The following is a 22848-nucleotide window of genomic DNA, read 5'->3' on the forward strand; positions in this document are numbered from 1 at the left end:
GAAAGTTGTTTAATCTTGAACAAGTTGCTGATTTCTGCGTTTGGCTTTTCTTCTTAAACACCACTTGACCTTGAACACGTTGCTTTTCCTTCTTTGAACCTCAGCTTGTCCTCCGTGTGAGAAGGGCAGGGCCGGTCAATCTTGAAGTGCCTGAGTCTGCAAAACCTATGGTTGTGACACTGTTTGCATTTACACACACACCTCTTTTTATTATGCTTGTCTTTATTGCACTTTGCAGACCCTGCATTTTTTTTTTTTTTAACAAATTGAAGGTCTGTGGCAAGCCTATTCAAGCCAAGCCTATTCAAGCCATTTTTCCAGTAGTATTTGCTCACTTCATGTCTCTGTGTCACGTTTCTAATCCTCACAATATTTCAAACACTTTGATTATTATTATATTTGTTATAGTGACCTGTGATTAGTGATCTTTGATGTCACTCTTGTGATTGTTTTGTTTTTTTGGCAATGGATTTTTTTTTTAATTACAGTATGTTCATTATGTTTTAGACATGATGCTATTATTGTGCACTTAATAGACATGGTATAGTGTAAACATAACTTTCTCATACACTGGGGAACACAAGATTTCATGTGACTTGCTCTATTGTGATATTGCTTTGTTGAGGTGGCCTGGAACCAAACACACAGAACCCAGGATCTCCCTGTGATCACTTTGTTTGTATCACTTAGTCCCTGTCTTCTTAATCCCCTTGGCCAGCGAACAAAGGCTTGTTTTAAGTCAAAGAGTTCTTGAAAGAGGCCTCTCTAAGCCCGCATAGAATCATTTTAGATATGGATTTGAAAGTTACATAAGAAGACTCAGGTCTGCTGGTCCGCCCTGGGCTAGGTGAGGAATATGCACAAAGCCATGTAGATTTTAATGACTTTTCTGAGTTATAAAGCGGCTTTCTTTTTATATAGAGTTGGAAAATGGTATTGTAGTAGCTAGGCAGACATGATTCACCCTAACTATGAACTATTTCTTCCCTTCTCACCAATACAATCAGGTCATTAAAGCAATTAAGGTCCTTGATGCCAAGAACCATCAGAATCCTTAATGGGAGTGGCTATTGCTCGAAAGATTTCAGCAAATCAGCCTCTTCATGATCTGTACTGAGTTAAGATCAGCCTTCTCCTCAAGTTTGGCTTTTGGTTGCTATTTACATTAAAAAGTGGTTACTTAATCTGGTAATTTATTTCAACAAATATTGCACAAGCCATCTGATATTTTAAACAATTTGAGCTCCAGAGGTAACAGCCCTATAAACGGTGTGTGTTAGTGTGATGCTCTATCAAACATAACTTAAGAAGAGCACTTTTCCAGCCGTAGTTGGATATGTGGGTTGGTGTTTCAGCAGCCTGCATAATCAGCACAAAGCCCAGGTCATTAGCGTTTGCTGGCAGGAATCAGAAAACCTGCAAATTACTGGGAGAGTCCAGAAGCGCCTGGATGCAAGTGGTCCTCTGAAATCTGACTGTTGAAAGCAGTGTGGGGGACCATGACGTCCCAGGCAGGGATGAGCAGCTGTCCTTGTTCCCACCAGAGAGCCTGAGGCCTTCACCAGCACGTTACCTGCAAGCAGCACGTCCCCAGGTTCAGCAAATCTGATGATGTCACTTTTCTCTTTAGAACCAACCCCGAGCCTCCCAGTCCACTCGGAATAAACTGCAGATTCCTTGCTGTGGCCGGCAAAGTCTTCACGCTCTGGCTCCCACCTTTCTCCCTGACCTGGTGACTGGCACTCTGCTGTCACTTTGCTTGGTCACCGTTGCCCTTTTCGCTCAGCTGCAGCCTCACTGGCTGGCATGCTGGTCCTTAAACACTGTGCCTCCCTTTCCACCTCAGGGCCTTTGCACTTGCTGTCTCCACTGCCTAGAAAGCGCTTTGCCCAGATGCCCTCATTGCCTGCCCCTGATCATCATGCTCCAGTGCTCTGTGCTCTTGTTTTAATTTTTCCCCCTGGACCATCACAGATAACACACCTCCCTCGTTACTCTTTAACCTCTTAGGTGTTTTATTTTCTGCAGTGTTTGTCCTTATCTGGAAAGGTATTATGTATTCACTGGTGTATTTGCTATCTACCCGGGTATATCTGCTATTCACTGGTTTATTGCCTATCTACCCTGATATAAAATAGGCTTCACTGGGGACAAAGATGTTGTATATCCTGCCAGGTATGAGCTGGGGACTTAGGGCAAGTTGCACGGGCTTTCTGAGCCTTAGTCTCATCACTTGTAAAACAGAACCATCAATGTGTGTTTAGTCACTCAGTTATGTCTGACTCTTTGAGACCCCATGGACTGTAGCCCACCAGATTCCTCTGTCCATGGGGATTCTCCAGGCAAGAATACTGGAATGGGTTGCCATGCCCTCCTCCACGGGATCTTTCCAACCCAGGGATCGAACCCAGGTCTCCCACATTGCTGGCAGATTCTTTACCATCTGAGCTACTAGGGAAGCCCAGACACACCAATGGAAGTCTGAATAACTGGGGTCATATCTCCCTCTTAGGGATATTATGGGGATGAAATGAGAACACCAAGAGCCTGACCTGTGACCCAGCACCTCCTCCCCCTCACAACACTGAAGCCGAATAACCATCAACTCATTTCTCAATCTATCAGTCAACCAATGTTTTTCTGTCGAAAAGTCCTTAAAGCATGAGTGATAATGCCCATTTAGGAAACTTTTGATACAGAATGTATATAATTCTTTGTTAGTTTATGTGAGCTCTTATTTCTATGAGTTTATAAATGTATGTTTTCACTGTATCAGGTTATTCACATCTTTGTACCTACAAAATAATATCTGTCGATCTACCTTGAAATATTCTTCTAAAAGTCATTTTGAATGCTAATACTATACTGCATGTTATTTTATCTTTGCCTTTTTATTGGACGTTTAGGTTACTTTCAGTTTTTTTTTACTGTGTATTTGTAGTACTTCCATGAGCATCTTTATGCATAAGTATTTTACTGAACTTTTTTTTTTGTTCTCTTAGAACCAAACATGAGTAAGCAGAACTCATTCATTTTTTGAGTTTTCTGTATCAGGTTCAATGTATAGTACTGTGAGGAATTCCAAACAAGTCTGTAACTCTTGAAGAAGTTGCACTGGTTGAGGAGATAAAGTTCAGACACATGAAACCGTAGGAGGCAACCACAGCCGGTATAAAATCAACTAAGGGCTAAATGATGTGGTTGCACACAAGGTGCTGGAGGTGTTCTGAGATAGAAAATCAGAGAGTGATGGTAGTCTGGGAAGGCCTACATTGGAAGGTCCAATTTGACTTGGGCCTGGAGATTGGGTTGGGAGCAGAGGAGGCTTTCTGCCGTAGGAACCATGTGAGTGAAGACCTGGAGGCAGGAGCCAGCCAGCCTCCATGCAGCCTGGGCTGCAGGTAGGAACACCCGGCAGATGCGGTGAGAGAGCTTGGATGGAGCCAGGAGTCGCGGTGCCGTCATCACGTGCTAAGGGTTATTACCATCATTCCAAGCGCACAGGGGTCTGCTCGGAACAACAATATGAGCCATTTGTACAAAAACCGAAATGGAATCCAAATAACAGGTCCAGCTGCTCCAAATACCTCCCTCCCCCTGCAGTTAACATTTTACTACCCAACCGAGTAACTAATGAATCTGGCCCAGCATAAATCCCCAGGCAGAAATCCCTGCTTGGGGTGTGTGTCTAGACATCCAGACCTGAGTGCAATTTGCACTTTGAACATTCAGCACCTTATCACTTGTGAGAAATCAAGTTTAATGGGGAGGATGGGGAGGCGTGGCTCCTAGCCCCCTCCCTCTGGCACACAGACTGTTGAATAGGGGTCCCTTGGTTAATGACCGCATCAGGAGATGGAAAGGTCGTAACAGTGTTTGTTGTGTGGCTTTGGTCATTTGGAACCACTGACTGGGAAGCACTTTCTGTCTCATTGCAGGCTGTGTTTTGTGAAGCTCAAGCTTCTCATGATAGCCATTGAGTACAAGTCCGCCAATCGAGAGAGCCGGTAAGTTCACCGTGACCCAGCGCCCACCTGACGTTTATGATGGTGAGCATGCAGGCTGGGAACATTCAGTTCACTTCTTTCGTAACGCGTTATTTATTTGTTTGGAACCCTAATGCAATACTTCTCTGACTTGAAGTCACATTTCAAGGTGTATTTAACTAGATCCTGCCACTTCTATCGCAGACACACCTGGCATCCCAAACCCCACTGGAGAGACTGTTTCTCCAGGGGAAAGGAATGAGGCATCCAGATCTCCACCTGATCACACCAACTTACACTTTTCACCCTCTAAATACAAAACGAGGGACAGACCCTGTCCTTAAACCCATGTTTACTGCTGTGAGCAAAAAGCAGGTGGACTCTGGCCTCCTTCAAAGCAGGCATGGGGCGGAGCCGTGATGGGAGATCACAGCTCTCTTGGAGCCAAATTACAAGCAGCCTATTGTGTACCATATGTGTTTCTCCCGGTGCAACTGAAATCCAGGTGGCAGAATATCAGCTTCATGTAAATTAGCCCAGAGAACAGGGCTTGGAGGCAGGAGCCCTCTTTATTTATTTATTTTGTACTTAATTATGTGCAAATCAGACTGATGAGGGACCAGGTCTGGTCAAAATAGATAACACTCCAGTCAATATATGAGTTTGTGCTGGAAGGAGGAAGCATTGCCATTAACAAGGAATTTTTGTTGGAGTACTGGATGCATTACAGATAAAAGAGAGATGACGTTTTGCTCCTCAATTCTTATCAATAGCTTTAGAAGAAGGAGAGCTTACTGAGAAGTGCTCAGGCTTATGGCCCTTGAACTGACATCCATGTTAAAAAGTTTACCTGTAGGTGTCCATGGGAATGGTGGAAATATCCTCCAATAAATGCCTTATTAACTGACTGCAGGGCAAGACTAGAAGGTTCCTGCTATCATCATTTAAGGAGTTTCCATTTTCTGAGTGAATGACTCAATAAAGCCAGACTTTGGCAACCCACTCCAGTGTTCTTGCCTAAAAAATTCCATGGACAGAGGAGCCCGGTAGGCTATAGTCCATGGGGTCGCAAAGAATCAGACATGACTGAGCAACTTCACTTTCACTTTCTTTTCAAATATGTAGTCCGTGTCTCTATGACCCAAACAAAGCAAACAAACAAACAAAATCAAACACTGGATTGTGAGCCAGTCAATCCAATGTTCTCTGTTACCTTAACCACCAGATCAGATTGCTCACAAAGTCAATCTGATCACATATTAAATAATTTTGAATATCCAAATCAACCAAAAGGAAGACAAAATGATAGATTTGGTGACCACACGGTAGACCATGGTCTTAGCAGTTGACAACTATTTATGTAGATATACGTTTTTCTTCTCTGTGCTGGCAAAGTGAAGAATATTATTTGCAAAACACCCGAGAGCTCTTGACTATTTGCAGTTCAACAGATAAAGTGGATGTTTCTGGGATTGTTGCTTCTCCATGTTGTTGCCAATATATCCTTGTACCTGTGTAGGGGAAAATGTGTATCCTGGGTTTCTGCAAATGATATTCTCATGTTGCCAAGTTAGTAAATCTTTGTATAATTTAGTGCTCTCTGTCACTTCTGTGCATCTCTAAGGGAAAAAATGTCATCATGTGGGTGACGCTGAAGAGTGTTTCTCAGCCATTCTGGAATAGTTCCATGGCAGGAGCCTGCACCCTGTACCTTAACCAGCCATCTCCCACCTGCCACTTTTTGGTCACAAAGGAGGGAGAGAGAAAGACTGTTAATGGTTTCAGTGTGAATCCACAGTCACTGTTCTAAGAAAAATAACTCAGTGCTCTCCCTGAAGGCACAATCATTTATTTGATAGATGCTCCAATTAATTCACAAATCAGAGATGTTTTCAACAAAGCCATATTTGTACATACAGAGAGCTTTTAGAATTTCCTTTTTCAGAAGAGGGAGAAAAGAACCAATAAGACTTGGGTTTAGTTTTCTGTCTATAGCTGCCAGCTTTAATCCTCAAACATGGCTTGGTCTCAGTGTGGAAGCACATTGGTTCTTGTGGAAAAAGGTGTGTTGGAGGGAATGTGGATCATGCCTCCGAGAAAACACAGGACTCAAACACAATGTCCGTGTTAAAAAGAACTGAGCTTCTGACCCTTCCTGAGATACTCATTTTGATTTTGTTCTTCATTTAAAAATGTCCCATTTGCCTTCCTCTCCCATTTCCTAAGTGACTGGGTGTTAACATTCAGAGGACCGCCCCCCCCTCTTTTTCCACCCTGCCCCGTGCCTCTGACCTGTGTGAACTGCCTCCTTTGTTGCCGTTTCACCCCCATGATACTGTTCCCATGCTTTGCCAGAAAACCTTGTTTTCACATGCATCCTTCAAATAACTTGAAACAAAGGTTTTATTCCTTCTTTCCTTCTGGTGTCAATCAACTAATTATCCAATTGTTTGATTTTCAATTCTTTTCTTGTCGTTTTGCAGAAGCCGAAAGCGGTATGCTCTCTTCGTTAACTTTCCTCCCAACTTCCACCCTCCGTCTTCACGTCTAACCACAGGACTAACCCTTTGCCAAGAATTCAGGAAGATAGAGATTATATATATGTGTATACATATATATAATCTCATTCCCTTGTCTAGCCCCGTATATACATATATATATGTGTGTGTGTATATATGTGTTTTTATATACAAACCTCTCTCCAACCAGAGTCCATAAACACTGAAAGTAGCATATTGCCTTTCTTGTTTGATTTGTTGATTCTTTCGGATCATGCACTAACTTCTTTGCAGGAAAGCTACACAAAACAAAGGCCCAACCCTGTTTTCAGTCATGGCACCAGCGATGGGAGCAAACGCTAGTAGAGCTGACAAAGGAGAACGCGTCTCTCCAGCCCTCGGTGTCTGTTTCTGTCCTGTCCTGATGTGCTTTGGTGCCGTTTGTCTGCATACCACATCCACATTCCCAGTGACCTCCTCTGCCCTGTGTCCCGTTTCCAGCTTGTAGACACAAGTTTGTGTCCTTTTATCCACAAAACAGAGACCAAGCCCTTACACTGAACTCTCTTTCCGTATGCTAATTTTGATGATAACATTTGACTGTACTTTCTCCCTGGGCCAGTACTCAGTACAGACTTAGAATGCTGCTACTCAATTGCCAGGTCATCACATTTGATTTGCTGAATGAGTACTGTTTATTGAGATGAACTCATGTTTCTCTTTCTTCCCAATGTGTTTGGGCATATTTCTTAATATGAAGTATCTCAGTTTTCACCATGTGACCTCACCCTGTTTTGCTGCTGTTTTATGTTGCATGAAGCACGACCAAATCCTCATCAATAGATGTTTTTTCCCCCCAACTTTTTGGGTTAATATTTGCAGTGTTGTTTTCTCAAAGACAGTATTGTTGAAAACATACTATTGAGATGCCTCTTTGTTCGTCTTCTCTGGAGTTGTTTTGTTCTGTGGTTGTAATCACTGCCATGTGTTTTTGTCTGTAATTGTGTGTGTGTGTGTGTGTGTGTATCTATCTATCTGAAACTCTTTCCAAAATCAGATTCTTCTGTGATTTTCTTGAGTAGAGGTGGCTTCCTGTCAGTTTGGTATTATTGATATGATCCAACTGCAAGAAGTTACTGCAACACTTTGCATCTTCAAAGGTCCACAGTGGGGCACCTCTGCTGTTGACTTTTGGCCTTTGACCCCTTTTATCTTGTGGTGAGGCATGTCGTGATATAGGCATGACTTGTTCTGAAGTGTATCAGAAAGTGACACGGTTTGCTCCCAGAACCAAATATGCATCATGGTCCTTCCCAAACGAACTCTCTCTCCCATCGCATATGGCTACTGTTTTCCTTATGTGCAAAATAGATTTTAAAATGACATTTCTAAAATTACTGAGATGGATTCAGGCAAAACAAGTCCTTGCCCCTGTCACTGGCAGACCACAGAGGTGGTCATTTGAGTGTGAGCAACTGGGAGCAATCTTTATTATGCTGTCTCTGTGTAAGTGAATTGGGCTCAAACATATTGAAGCATGGAATACTCACCGTGCCCTTACATATATTTTATAGGAAAAGTGCGTGTGTCTAGTTGTGTGGGACTCTAGCAGAATATATTTTAAACCCAAGAAGAAATGAAAAGTTCCAGAAAGTCAATAAGATTTGTGATTTGGGGTTTCTTTAGGCTGTTCCTGAACATAGCCCATAAACTGCAGGGCGACCACTGGTCAAAGTCCCACCCAATAGCAACCTCTGTGACCTTGTGTGGTCAGAAAGACTACCCCCCAGTGGCATGATTCATCTGGGCACAGTGTGAAATAAAGTGCTCGATGTCCTTATCTTTTTGCTCTAGTTCATGAAGTCCCATTAGCTTGCTAGACACAGATATAATTGCCATGTTATCAAGTACAAACTGTTTTCTCATGTGAGTGATATTTTTGTAATTGCTCAGGGAATGGTACGCTACACCTATCAAAACTGAGGGGAGGGAGGAGAGAAATACACACCTGTCATATTTATCCATAATGGATAAAAAGTTCACTTTAAAAAAATGTGTTTCAGTTGAATGACTAATCCTTGGTTGTCTCCAAAAATAGCGACCAAGTAAAGTTTATGATGATTGAAGAAGGGATAACTAGATGTTTCCCAGTTGTTATGCGTAAGTGGTGGAGAAAGGGAACAAATCATTTTGCTGTCAAGCCCCAAATCCCCAGGAGTGTGGTCACTCCTTTGATAGGCCCAACTGGTGAGAATTGCAGCTTGGTCTTTGGAAGAACATCTACGACTACGTTTCTCTTTATTAGAGAAGGAAAGAGACACTTCTGTAACTGAGGCCACTGCTTATGGTTTTCACTCATTCAAGAGAGTTGAAATGTGCCTATTGCAGGCAGGGCTTTAAGCTGATTACTATGAGAAACTTCGGAGAAGATAATGGCACCTCACTCCAGTACTCTTGCCTGGAGAATCCCATGGACGGAGGAGCTTGGTAGGCTACAGTCCATGGTGTCGCTAAGAGTCAGACACAACTGAGCGATTTCACTTTCATTTTTCACTTTCATGCATTGGAGAAGGAAATGGCAACCCACTCCAGTGTTCTTGCCTGGAGAATCCCAGGGACGGGTGAGCCTGGTGGGCTGCCGTCTATAGGGTTGCACAGAGTCGGACACGACTGAAGCAACTTAGCAGCGGCAACAGCAGCATGAGAAACTTGCTTATAGAAGTAAATAAAATAGGATTATGGTTTTCAGTCTTTTATTTAATTATGGTTTCCCTACAGAAAATAAATATTTGCTCCATAGGGTGTATAAGGAACCAAAAAATAAGTCTAGATACAAAACTAGGAAAAAGAGAGGGAGAGTAAGATCCCTTGGGCAAGGGATCACACCAGCCCTTTGCCTCCAGCTGTTACTGAATGTTTTCAGTTCAAATTAACAAGGTCATAGAAAAAAAAGAGGATCATTTATAGTTCCTTGAATTAAGAAAAAATCCACCCCTGCCAAGAAGATGTCCCTATTGGAATTCTGCTAATTGATATTTAGGCTTTTTTTTCTTAGAGATTTTCTTGATTCTTCACATGACACATCTTGAAGTTTATCTCTGATAAGCTAGTGAATTAGACAAAATTGGAGCAAAAGCCTGTTTTAAAGTGAGGCACAGGGAGGGAGACTTTTGGCAGCCATAAAAGCCAAACAAACTTAACATCTTTTGAGATCAAAGATCTTTGGAAAGATTTACATATTCCCATTAGAAGGTCAATAGCATATTCTAAGGGTAGCAAGCATTTGGCAGAAAAAAAAGTTACTTCTGTCTAGGATCCTTATCTTTTTATAGTTTCAAAGAGAGGAGGATTTAATGGATTTAAACTTTCTAGATTTGGAATGTGGATAGAAGACTCACTGTCTAAAATATCAAAAAGAGTAATAGACTTCCTTCAAGAGACTTTGAAACTTTGTACCCTTACACAGGAAGTATTATATGCAATGGTCCCCTGAAATCAGGGGCACGTGCTTCTTTACCAAACCCTTAAATCTATGAGTGGAATCCAGCACAACAAACTTCTTTGTGTATCTAGATTTCTTTCCTTCATTATTCTCGAGAGCTGAGCTCAGTCTTTTGATTCCCACCCAGAAGGCTGCCTTAGCCTGAGCAGGGTACTGCAAATGATGCAGCCTTGAATCTCACACAGAGATGATGTGAAGCCTCCCCTCCTGTCCAAACGAGAACAAGAGGGCATCCTAGAATCACACAGTCAGTGATGCCCTTGGAGGTGCTTACAGTGCCTTACACAATCAGCCATGAGGTTTAAAGAACAGGGAGATACTCCACTGTGCAGCCAAAAGCCGGTCCAGATGAGCCCATCTCCAGATACGGCATGGGGATAAAAACGCTTTGGATATCTCAGTCAGTACAGAGGTCTTCCAGTACCAGTAAGATGCCTCCTAGGTAGCTTATTGGAGAAGGCGATGGCACCCAACTCCAGTACTCTTGTCTAGAAAATCCCATGGACGGAGGAGCCTGGTAGGCTGCAGTCCATGGGGTCACGAAGAGTCAGACTTGACTGAGTGACTTCATTTTCACTTTTCACTTTCATGCATTGGAAAAGGAAATGGCAACCCACTCCAGTGTTCTTGCCTGGAGAATCCCAGGGACAGGGGAGCCTGATGGGCTGCCGTCTCAGGGGTTGCACAGAGTCGGACACGACTGAAGAGACTTAGCAGCAGCAGCAGCAGATAGTTTATTAGCACCAAAGATCAAACGGAGAGCAGTGAGGCTCTGAGAGATTGTCTACCTCTTGTTTAGGTGCTGTCATTACCTTGCTTACTAATAATAGTGACCAAGTGTTAAGGACCTGCTTTGTGACCCCTCACTCAGGACATAGTATGTATGGTGTGTACTGTAATTCGCTTTGTGACACTGTAAGCTAGCAATTATTCCCCCATTTTACAGATGAGAAGAGTGAGGTTTATCAGCAGGTCCATGCCCAAGGCCAGGACCTGAGCTCGGCTGTCCAACACACACACCTGTTCCCTTAACCAACACAGGCATCGAAACTGAGATTTGAACACTAATGTACCTTCCATCAGTGCCCAAAAGCTTTCCTCTCCGCTGCACTGACGTGACTAAAGCAAGCTTGGAGGCTGTAATAAATTATCTCAACCTGCTGTCTCCAGAATGACAGTCCCAAATCCTCACTGTACACCGATTCTTATTCACTGTTGCTAAAGAACAAAGGAAATGAAAAGAAACTTTCCATTGATAGGAACCATGACACAATGGGCTTGATCATTGGAGTACAATTAATGAAGCATATGATGAAAAAAAAAAAAAAAGAAACAGGGTTTTGTGTGAGGCTTGTTTTGCTCCTATATGTCACCCAGACATTGATGAGTGTCAAATTTCCCCTTTTGAATTGCATTGTTAAAACTACGATAGGATTTCTTTTTCACTCAGAAGCTTTTACATCCTTATATGAATACACATCAAAATGTAGGCTTATTCAACTTCAAGAAATTATTTCCTTTAAACTCCAGAAGGACTCAGAATTTTCATGTATATTCCTGTATATTATTCTGGAGTGTACAGTTCTTCTCCCTGTAATAACTTTATATAATTATGGCCAAGGTATTTTGGTATGAAGTTCTATGTTCCATTCTACAGGGCCAGCTAAAGTAATGATTTCATTAAAAATGAAATACATTTTTGGCTTTTTCTGCAATAATAAATAAAAAAAGCTAATATACATTAGCTTTCTATGCATCATCTCCCTTAATCCTTTAAAAAAAAGTAAAGCAGACTATGCTTAACTTCATCTTGTATGTGAGGAAGTTGAGTTCTAGGGAGGATTAGTAACTTGCCCAAAGTCAGACAGTAACTGAATTGTGGGGTTGGAATTTGGACCCAATTTCTTATTGTAGAACTAGGGCACAGAAGAACTGCCATACAGCACAGTCATGAGGATAAGAAAGTGCAAAATCCAGCCTTCTGCTTTTCTAAAACATCCCATTTGCTTGACTTTGAAACAGGGACCCATTGAAACCGTGATAAGCTCGGACTGTCTTCCTCTATAATGGTGAAAAGTCAGAGGGCTGCTAAACCAAGGTGAAGAGGGGTTGACGGGTGTGTTCAGGAGGTGCCTGTATGGAGCTCCTGCCCCTCGCAAACTGCACTTTAGTGTGACCTGCTGCTTCCTGGCTTGTGAGGAATCTCACTGTTGCCTGTGGTTCTAGGGCAGAACCCTCAAATCTTCAGATGCTTGCTATCATTCAGTGTTAATCACAGTGATCTCACAGGATCGATTTCCTCCTGTCAGGTCTTGTTATTGGTAATAATCGATGCTTCTGTGACTGCAAACATTTTGCAATAATGACCTGCTCTGAGTTCTCCAAAGAGAACAAAAGTTCACCTGGGTCCTTCCTGTCTTGCTACAGATGCATTACTGTGCTAGCCACGGCGCTCTTCTGGAATGGTTTTACCAGCAGTAAAAGATGACGTCTTAAATGCCATCCTCCGTTTTGATTGTCTTAGACAGTGGAGGAGTTCCTTTAACCTGATTCCAGACATATATTACTAAACACCAACTTTTCAGATCAAAAAAATAACTCTGTGGTATCTAGTGCTGCGTTTACAATGCCTCAATTCTGTGTCCCTTAAGCTCAAAGCCTCATCTCAGTCTCTGTGCAAAATAGTCTGTATTCTGCTTTTGGTCTGAAGACAGTTAAGTTTGTTTGTTTCATCCATTTATTAGATTAGGATACATTTATCTCTTCTGTCAGTCCAAACACAGTTTGGTCAGCTAATCTATTTATACCACTTTGAAGTAGGACAGTGTATATTTAGGTTTATACTTCCCTCACGGGGGAAGTTTTTTTAGGGATAATTTGCATTTGTTTTTTCTAATTACAAGTTGGCCCCAATCAGGATATACTAGACACATACGTTATTCAAACACTCTCATACATTTTTGTAAACAGCAGACTGGAATCATTAAGTATTTCCAACTGCTGGCATTTTTTTTTCTCATTGTCAGGGTAGATGCAATTCTTTCTACCCAGGCTGCACATGGAATCCACTTCCAGGTCCGTATCAGTGTTATGCAGATATTCTGATTGCTTCTACATTGGTTACAGGCATCCCGTACCATTCCCTGCAGTAATATGTGGTGTGTATACATGTATGTTTCTGTATGCATATAGGGGTCCCATTAATACCCTGCCTTCGAATGGAAAATCAGTGTAGCCATAGCCCTGTTAGACCAATAACACTCAACACTGACCATCAACGGTAATTTCCAAAACAATACATGATTAGGAACTTTGCCTCAAACCAGAAGCCCATGGCAATCCCATTGTACAAACTCAGCCCTAAAATCTGGATTTGCTTTGATATCTGCAACTGGGAGTATGCCAGCCTGGGAACCTGGCAGCAGAACTTTATGATGGCATCGTCCAATTAAATGTGTAGGGCCATGGAGATCAGGCTCTAGACAAAATCTTTGGGGAAAGCATTAGACTAGTGGGCCCCCTATAAAGTTAACAATATGGTGTAGTCTTTAAGGTTTTCTTCAGAACATGACTTCATAACTATGTCTTTTTTGTTTGTTCTTGTTTCACTGAGCAGTATATTAATTAATCCTGGAAACCATCTTAAGATCCAAGAAGGTACTTTAGGATTTTTCATCGCAAGTGATGCCAAAGAAGTTAAAAGGTAAGAGTTTATTTTCACTTGCCTTCCTTTTTGGCTCAGCTGTACCTATCTCCATGCACTGAGTTATGCTTTCAATGTGTACTGGGCCCTAACCCCAGAAGTGCTTAACATGTCTATTTCCATCAAATGGTGCTGAACCTTAGGAAAAAGGGATTGTGCTTTGACATGCTTCCCCATGGGCTCCTCATCACACAACGAGTTCCCTACCTTTGAATTAGAATAATAACATTTTAGACCTAGGAGACCCTAGATACCTGGTCCTGCATTTTCCAAGTGAAGAAGCTGAGTCTCAGGGAGATTAAGCGATTGTTCAAGATCATCCTAATTCCTGATGACCCAGGACAACATAGGAAAATGGCCCCTCATCTAGTGCTCTTAACATTATCCAGGCAAATTTACTCGAGAAGTCTCTATTTTCTACTCTAAGTGTCAAATGGAATCTCAAAAAAGTTTGGATTAATTTCAGATGAAATGCCAAACTGGCTATATTTCTATTGGTGGCCTTTCTAGATAAGTGGCTGACTTTGTCAGGTTTAATTCTTAAGCCTCTGTAGGTACAGTCCAGGATTTCATTGGCCTCAATGTTTCATGACACTTTTGTTCATATTCTCAAACCTGTTTAAACAGCCCAGGAAATCATAGGACTTTCTGCAGAATACCATGGAGTGTTATTATATTTGATTCTAGCCTGTGAACTAGAAAAAATTTACTAATAGAAAAATGTGACTCAGAAGGTCAGAAAGGTCCCTCAGCTCAAGGACAATGTTACATAAAATATCTTAAATAAATGATGAATTGTTCAGGTGTCATTTTTATATTAAGCCTGTTGTCTTCACTGGGCTTCCCAGGGGCTCAGTGGCAAAGAATCTGCCTGCCAAAGCAGGAGACACAGGTTTGACCCCTGGATTGGGAAAATCTCCTGGAGGAGGAAATGGCAACCCACTCCAGTATTCTTGCCTATAACAGTCCCATGGACAGAGGAGCCTGGTGATCTACAGTCCATAGGATCACAAAGAGTCAGAAACGACTTAGCGACTGAACATAAGAACATTGTCTTCACCCAGTGAGCTCCTATTCAAAGCCAGGCTGATGCTGGGTATTGTACAGTCTTTGCTGCTAGTCCTCAAAATAACCTGGTGAGGTTGGTCTTCTGAAACTCTCCAGGCTTCAGTTTCCTCATCTGTGAAATCGAGACAAATGATTTGTACAAGGGCATGCAGCATATAAGCAAGTGGCAGAGCCCAACTGGAACTGGTCTTTCCTTTTCTAAGGACATTTTGACCACAGTTAGAAACACTAGTGAATTTGTATGCAGAGTTCCGTGTGCGCCAGCTGTGTTCTAAGTTGCAGACACCAGACGTTGATGAACTCATTTAATCCTCTCAACAGACTGTGAGACAGGGAGCCTTGCTACTGCCATTTACATGTGAGGAAACTGAGGCACAGATTAGTAAATTAACTCGCCCAAAGCCACATGGCTACTGAGTCATAGGGCCAGGGTTTAAAACCAGTAAGTCCCATTCCAGAGCTTACATTCTTATTTGCCAAGAGGTGAATCTGCCATGCTGAGCACAGACCTATGAGATTTGACAACTGACACTTATTTTCTTCCTCTTCATCCCCTCTTAAAAACTAGCCCTGCTAGTTATAAAAGCTTTTAGGGGGACTTCTCTGGTGGATCAGTGATTAAGACTCCATGCTCCCAATGCAGGGGGCATGGGTTCAATCCCAGGTTGGGGAACTAAGATATCCTGTGTATCTTGTGGTACAGCCAAAAAAAAAAAAAAGGGGGGGGGGGTGTAGAAGCTAAAGAAAAAACTCCTTGAGACTGAGGTATCTAATGACTTAAATTTACTTCTGCAAATTTGGACAGGATTGTCATTATTCAGGTGAAAGAGGAAAAGCTCCTTATCCAGTTCATAGAGCTTCTCCTTTTCCAGGAGTACCCCCCAAACTGGGGTCACCTGTAAGAGGAAAGCGAGGCTAACTGGGACTGAAGCCCCTCCAGGTCTCCTGGGAGAGAAGGTTGATCCCTTGACCAGACACAAGACACAAAAGCTGGAAACAGTGCTCAGCATGCATAGGCGCTGGGGGCACAAGTGTACCAGTGATCCCATGGGCCTCCCAGATAGCAAATCTAACATGAAGCTCCTATTCGTGTAATTCTATTTCCTATTACATCTCTCACTAATGAATGTCACAAATACCAGGCAGTCCAAAAAGCAAATTACCTCCTGTGTTAGGGAGTACAATATGTCTCATTTCAGTGCTTTATGGTGTTTCCAAATACATGCTGACACAATCAGCCTCAACACCAGCCTGTAATTTTCCGTGGTGTGTGATGTGTCAAGAGCAAATGCTGTCAGTTAGGGGATTGAAAACCACAGAAAGGACATTGGAGGTTTGCAGGAAACTAAACAAGTTTGCTAAAATGGAAAAGTATAAAATGGATCTAGTATTGAGTTTGCACCCTCAGTTGCAAAAAAAGTGTTGGGAAAAAGTTAATGGATTGTAGCTCAGAGAAACTTTCAGATGCAGTGCTTTAGGAAAAGAGGGGTGAAACCCTCTGAGCATTATCTTACTCCTTCATTCATCAAACATCTGCAGGTCGCTCACTTTTGAGAACACTCTGTACTAGGTGCCAGGGAAGCAGTGGTGAACAGTGGGGAGGAGACACTGCTTTCATGGGCTCACAATCTAGGGAGGAGAGAATTGCAGTTTTGTTTGTTCATGTTGCAAAGAATTAATGCAACTGTCACTGATTTAGATTGTGGGTAAGTGATGGTTCATGGAAAAAGCAAGAGAGTTCCAGGAAAACATCTATTTCTGTTTTATTAACTATGCCAAAGCCTTTGACTTTGTGGATCACAATAAACTGTGGAAAATTCTGAAAGAGATGGGAATACCAGACCATCTGACCTGCCTCTTGAGAAATCTGTATGCAGGTCAGGAAGCAACAGTTAGAACTGGAAATGGAACAACAGACTGGTTCCAAATAGGAAAAGGAATACATCAAGACTGTATATTGTCACCCTGCTTATTTAACTTATATGCAGTGTACATCATGAGAAACGCTGGACTGGAGGAAGCACAAGCTGGAATCAAGATTGCCGGGAGAAATATCAATAACCTCAGATATGCAGATAATACCACCCTTATGGCAGAAAGTGAAGAGGAACTAAATAGCCTCTTGATGAATGTGAAAGTGGAGAGTGAAAAAGTTGACTTAAAGCTCAACATTCAGAAAACAAAGATCATGGCATCCGGTCCCATCACTTCATGGGAAATAGGTGAGGAAACAGTGGAAACAGTGTCAGACTTTTTGGGCTCCCAAATCACTGCAGATGGTGATTGTAGCCATGAAATTAAAAGATACTTACTCCTTGGAAGGAAAGTTATGACCAACCTAGATAGCATATTCAAGAACAGAGACATTACTTTGCCAACAAAGGTCCATCTAGTCAAGGCTATGGTTTTTCCAGTGGTCATGTATGGATATGAGAGTTGGACTGTGAAGAAAGCTGAGCACCGAAGAATTGATGCTTTTGAACTGTGGTGTTGGAGAAGACTCTTGGGAGTCCCTTGGACTACAGGGAGATCCAGCCAGTCCATTCTAAAGGAGATCAGTCCTGGGTGTTCATTGGAAGGACTGATGCTAAAGCCAAAACTCCAGTACTTTGGCCACCTCATGCGAAGAGTTGGCTCATTGGAAAAGACTCTGATGCTGGGAGGGATTGGGGGCAGGAGGAGAAGGGGATGACAGAGGATGAGATGGCTGGATGGCATCCCTGACTCGATGGACATGAGTTTGAGTGAACTCCGGGAGTTGGTGATGGACAGGGAGGCCTGGTGTGCTGTGATTCATGGGGTCACAAAGAGTCGGACATGACTGAGTGACTGAACTGGACTGAACTGAACTGAACTGAACCGAAATGATGGCTGCTCTGAGGGAGAGATATATGAGCAGAGATGGAGGTGATGACAAAGAATCCATTGAACAGGGATCAGAAAGGAAGAGGAGACATGGTGGTAACAATTTTGTCATGTTTAGGGAACTGAGGGGGTGAGATGAGGTTAGAGGGAACAGCAGGGGCTGGTTTCCATAGGACTTTATACAGAGGCTGTGTTATTACATGGAATCATGGATGGTCTTAAGCTGGAGATGATGTATTAAAAGGTGTTTCTATCTGCATGGTAGAGAATGGGAGGTAGTGGGAGTAGGGGAGAGGAGGCCCATGGACTTGGGGGCTGCTGCAAGAGGTGAGTAGAGGTGGAAAGAAGTAAGACCAACTCAGAATACATTTTACAGAGTCTGTAGGACCCTCTGATGAACTGAATATAAGAAAGGGGGGAAAAGAGGAATCAAGAATGGAGCCTAGATCTGGAGCTTACACTGTTTGGGGGAATGATGGCTCCATCTTACCGAGATAGGGTAAATTGGGGAAGGAGCAAATTCTGGGTGGTAGGAAATCAAGAATTCTATCTAGACTAGGATAAGCAGGCAATACACACTAAACATACACATGGAGATGTCATACAGCCAGTGGGACCTAAGATTCTGGCATTCTGGGAAAAAGTGAGGGCTGGAGATGTACATTTGGGTGGCTGCTGTTTCAGTGAGGGTCCTGGCAAGAAACAAATGACATGCTTAAATGGGAAAAGGGAGGCGAGTTTTATGAAGGGACCATGTAAAGTTATGGGCACAGAGTTAAGGAAAACTAGCAAGGGATGACAAAGCACACCAGCGCTCACAACAGACGGGAGCCACTCTTAGCCCTGGATCTGGAGACTCAAAGGAGGGCTGTCAGAATGTGGAGAGAAAGGTTGCAGTGTAGGAAACACTGCTTGGCAGGAGCCGGGTCCTTCAGTAAAGGAATCTCATCACTGCCAATTCCTACCACTTTTCACCCTCCAGTCTCCTGCCGGCCCCTCCCATTGGCCAAACACAACAGGAAACCTGAGGACAAGGAGACCCTAAAGGCCAGCTTTGCAGGATGCAGATCTCGTCTTGGTGATGGATAGGGCAAGGTCACCAACTGGAGAAGGGGTGGGTGAGAAGGAGAGGGAGTGGCGAGAAAGTTGACAGGGAGGAGGAGGTCCGAGGCAGGGGATCCCGAGAAGTGTGAAAAGACTCCTGGCATGCACAACCATGGATTTAAAGCGAAATCAGTTGGCATAGAGGTGTGTTCCTTTCCCCAGCAAGGCTCAGCTGCTTGAGTACAGGTGTACGGAGCGCCAGGGCTTTGCCAGGTAAGCATGGAAGGCAGAGATGGGTGGGGAAGTGCAGAGAAGTGCCTCTTAGCAAGAATCAGCTGGAGCTTAGATACTCTGCCCTGGGTTGGGGGTAGTGCATCTCCAGGTCACCACAGGCCCCTCCACCCCCATTTTACTCATTAAGTTTACATGTCTGGCCCTTTGCATATTTCATTTTCAGAATCCAGCTTTAATTCATGAAATAATCATACTTTACCTTTTTAGTCATCTATTCAGACCCATCCATTGTCTCACCATCTCTTTAGTGGAGATGTGTTAAGACCTTGGGCTCTAGCACTTGACTGTGTGAGTTTGAATCCGGGCTCTGCTACTCTTTTCTTTGTGACCTTGGACAGGCCACTTAAACTCTCTGTGCTTCAGTTTCCTTATCTGTAATTCAGAGATAATCATATCTCTTTCAAAGGATTGTTTGAGAATCAAATATGTTAATGTGTTAATACTTATGCTTAAAACAGCTCCTGGGCTATAATCTGTGCTCTATAAATGCATTTTTGTTACAATTATTATTATGTGTAGAGACATCAAATGGGGGAGAAAATGTCCAAGGGAAGTGAAAGAAAAATTGCTTCCTCCTTTCCTGTCCTTCCCCTTTCAGGGCAAGTCATCACTGATTGGGTTCTTAGCCACACTGTCACTCAGGCAAGCAGTCAGCTACCTTTTGTTTTTTGCAAGATGGTTGAGAACTGGCATTTTAAGCAGTGGCTGAGCTGCTAAGGTAGAAAGAGCTTTGGGCTTGACTTTAGAAGTCCTGGAGTTGGCTAAGGTCTAGACAGGATGACTTTGGGCAGATCATGACAACCTCCTCGATTTACAGATGAGGACCCTGAGTCCCAGGGACTTCAGCTGCAAGATCTACACAATCTCTTCCAGATCCCAAAGTCTTAAAGTTGGTTTCCAGCCAGTGCCAAACATAAATGAAGTCCTATGAAAAACAAAAAGGAACCAAGAATAACATGGTCAAGAAATGTGTTTCTTTCTTTATAGCCTAGGTCAAGGAAGGACCATGTTTATCCTTGGCATTCAGTTGCATGTTGGGAGTGATGAAGGTGGTGAGCCAGAAATTTTGTTAGTCTCCTTATTCAGAAGGTTGTTCTGGTGAATTTTATCACTGTCACAGTACCCACCCCCCTCCCCAGTACTGAAAGGATACAGGCCCCCAGTGCTGTTTTTCCAGGCCCTGTACATTTTAAACAGTGCCCCAGTGACCTTGCTTTGTCTCATCCAGAATATATCTCCAGCACAGCCAATGCACCTTGTAATCACATATTGACACTTGAGTCACACGAGGGGATTTTCTTGTTGATTGCTGCCTGTGGGTCACCTTTCTACCCAGGTTTAGTCCTCTACCCTAACCCTGTAACACCCTCTGCCCAACCCATCCCTGGGGTCAAGTGAACTGTGCTCCTTAGTAAGAAGAAAACCTTCACTGATGTAGTATTCTCAGGTCCGGAGAGTGTGGGAGTGGGTCTGGCCTGTTTGGGAGTAAATATGGGCTATGAAATCCCAGAAGGAATTTGACAGAGGACCCCCATGACTTTCCCTTCTTCTTCAATTTCTTGCTTACCTTGGCTGACAAGAGATCGTGCTTTCAAATATCAGTGACAAGGCTGATATTTTTATTTGACTGAGGAAAGTCATCCTTGTGCCCTTTTAATACCTCTTTGATCAGACCATGAGGATGTCAGGGATGTATTAAACCTCCGACCGAGGGCCCAGAGCTGGTTGCCCAGTGTTCTGATGAGTGGCATTGAGAGCTGTTCTCGAAAATGCAAGCAGGGAGGGCAGACGTGGTGTGTCACGTCAGCAAACCCTCTCCCAGCTCCTTTTCAAATAAAAGTTTATGAAAAGAAGCACTAACTCAAATTGCAGAATCCTGTGTTTGAAGTAAATGGTCTTGCAACAAACATTTCCGTCTATGAATGTCTAAACCTTTCAGAAGATTAAAGGAAATTAGTGCTGGCGTGTTTCATTAATTTGGCACCGTGGTGGAGGAAATGTGGTCCTCATTTCACTTGGGTGGATTATGAAATGTGTCAGTTTTTCCATTCTCTCTCTCCAGGGCATTTTTTTACTGCAAGGCCTGTCATGATGACATCACGGATCCCAAAAGGATAAAAAAATGCGGCTGCAAACGGCGTAAGTAGTGTTTCTTTCCCCTCCCCTCCCTCTCTCCTTCCTCTTTCCCCCCAATTCATTTCCCTTCTCCTTTCCTTTTTAAAGAAACACTAAACATCAAGAGAGTTCTTGAATATGTTTATGTTTCACCCCACAGTTTAAAGAGACATGAAATACATTCTCGTCCTCACTTGATCAGAGCAGAGGATGGAAAATCGCCACCATCAACACCTCGGTGTGAGCCTCACGCCTAATCCCCACTTCTTGACTCTAAAGGGATGCCTAGATAGCTGTGTCCATCAAACACAGTAAATGCGATCTAGGTTTGAGACGGCGGGCAGCCGAGGCCCTGGAGGAGGGAGCGTTTTCGCATGGTGATTTTCAGTGGACTAGGGGCTGTCAAGTGTAAAGGTGGCTGTGCTAGGGCTGAAGGGAAACTGAGTCTGAGGGTTTGGGAGATGACTCTCTTTCCACTTGGGATCCTTGCTGGATTGGTTACCAGAGGTCAGAGTTTTCAGTTGCGATACCCTCAGACTGGCCTAAGGGAAGAACTTGGTCATCATCACCACTGGACTTTACATACCATTGCCTGGTGACCAAACCTCAAACACCACTGCTCTTCGAGATGGGTTAGGTTGGGCTCGACAGCTGCTGGCCTATCTTGTCTCAAACTCCTTACAAAGCAGCCAGTGGGACTTCTTGAGGATATGGTAAATCAGGAATGGTGGATGGTGAACTCTTGACCTAAAGCATTAGGACATCAAGTAAAGCTTGCAGTCATTACGTTGCATTGTCTAGTAGAAGTTGTTCACAACCCTGGAGAAAACAGCAATAGTGATTCCTTCCTTCCCGTGGTGTTTTTCATGTTTCTTGAGCTCTTTACGATCATTATTATCTTTGATCTTCAGCATAACCTTGCGTAGTTGTCAGCGGGTATGATTAATCTCATTTTACAGAAAGAGGAAAGTGAGGCACCAAGTTTAGTGGGAGGATGAGATTGATGAGATCACACAGATCCGACAGACAGGGGTTCAGGCTCAGCTGAAGACTCCTCTTGATGCTGTTCCCTAGTCTTTTTAGTAAGAGAGAAGGGCAAGGTGAGTGATCTTGGATCTGCAGAGTAAGAACCCAATGATAAAAGGTCACCCACAAAATACTTTTTCACAAGCACACACATGGGCTTGTGTCAGTCTTGTGGCAAATGCTCATGGGAAGCACTCTTTGTCTAGAGAAGTTTCTTCAGAAATATTCTAGGGCTGATTCACAAGCTTGGGGCAGCTTTGGTCCACGGACTTAACACATGGTCTCCTTTACCCGTCTCTGAGACCTCACCATGCAGAGTATCCATACCTCTAACTTCTTGGGGCCTAAGAATGCTCTAATTCTGGCAGCCTACCAGGAAGAGCATCTAAAATCCTGTAAAGACACAGAACAAACTCACTTCTCATCCAGTCCCCCACACTCCATAACTCAAAAGGCCCTTCTCACTGGGCAGTGCACCCACTCAGCTCAGCTCGGTTGGTTGGAAACATAGAAACAGAGCTCAGTTGACCAGGCATCGCCTGGATCACTTCCATCAGAAGGAATACAACATCCAAAGGCAGAAGTACATGGGAGAGAAACAAGTATGATAGGATGAACCCTTGTCAGAAAACCCTTGTAGTGAAGGGGTTTGGGGAATGCAGGAGAGTATTAATGCCAATAACCCTTGACCAGATACTTGCCAGAGAATCTGGCCCCATGGGGTGTCAGTGAAATGGCAAGACTCCC

At 43.3% G+C, this 22848-nt stretch overlaps 1 protein-coding gene across 7 annotated transcripts in view; it reads left to right on the forward strand.

Moving 5' to 3' along the window:
* Positions 1 to 22848, forward strand: part of KCNMA1 (potassium large conductance calcium-activated channel, subfamily M, alpha member 1) — a 772904-nt gene that overhangs the window by 604593 nt on the left and 145463 nt on the right. For all 7 annotated transcript variants that reach the window (XM_010834186.1, XM_010834188.1, XM_010834189.1 and 4 more), the window contains exons 16-18: positions 3939 to 4007; positions 13603 to 13689; positions 21023 to 21099. In XM_010834186.1, the coding sequence (XP_010832488.1) occupies positions 3939 to 4007; positions 13603 to 13689; positions 21023 to 21099 (233 nt within the window). The remainder of the gene's footprint in view (positions 1 to 3938; positions 4008 to 13602; positions 13690 to 21022; positions 21100 to 22848) is intronic.

Source organism: Bison bison, unplaced genomic scaffold, assembly GCF_000754665.1.
Source record: "Bison bison bison isolate TAMUID 2011002044 unplaced genomic scaffold, Bison_UMD1.0 scf7180017864029, whole genome shotgun sequence".
NCBI classification, from domain to species: Eukaryota; Metazoa; Chordata; class Mammalia; order Artiodactyla; family Bovidae; genus Bison; species Bison bison.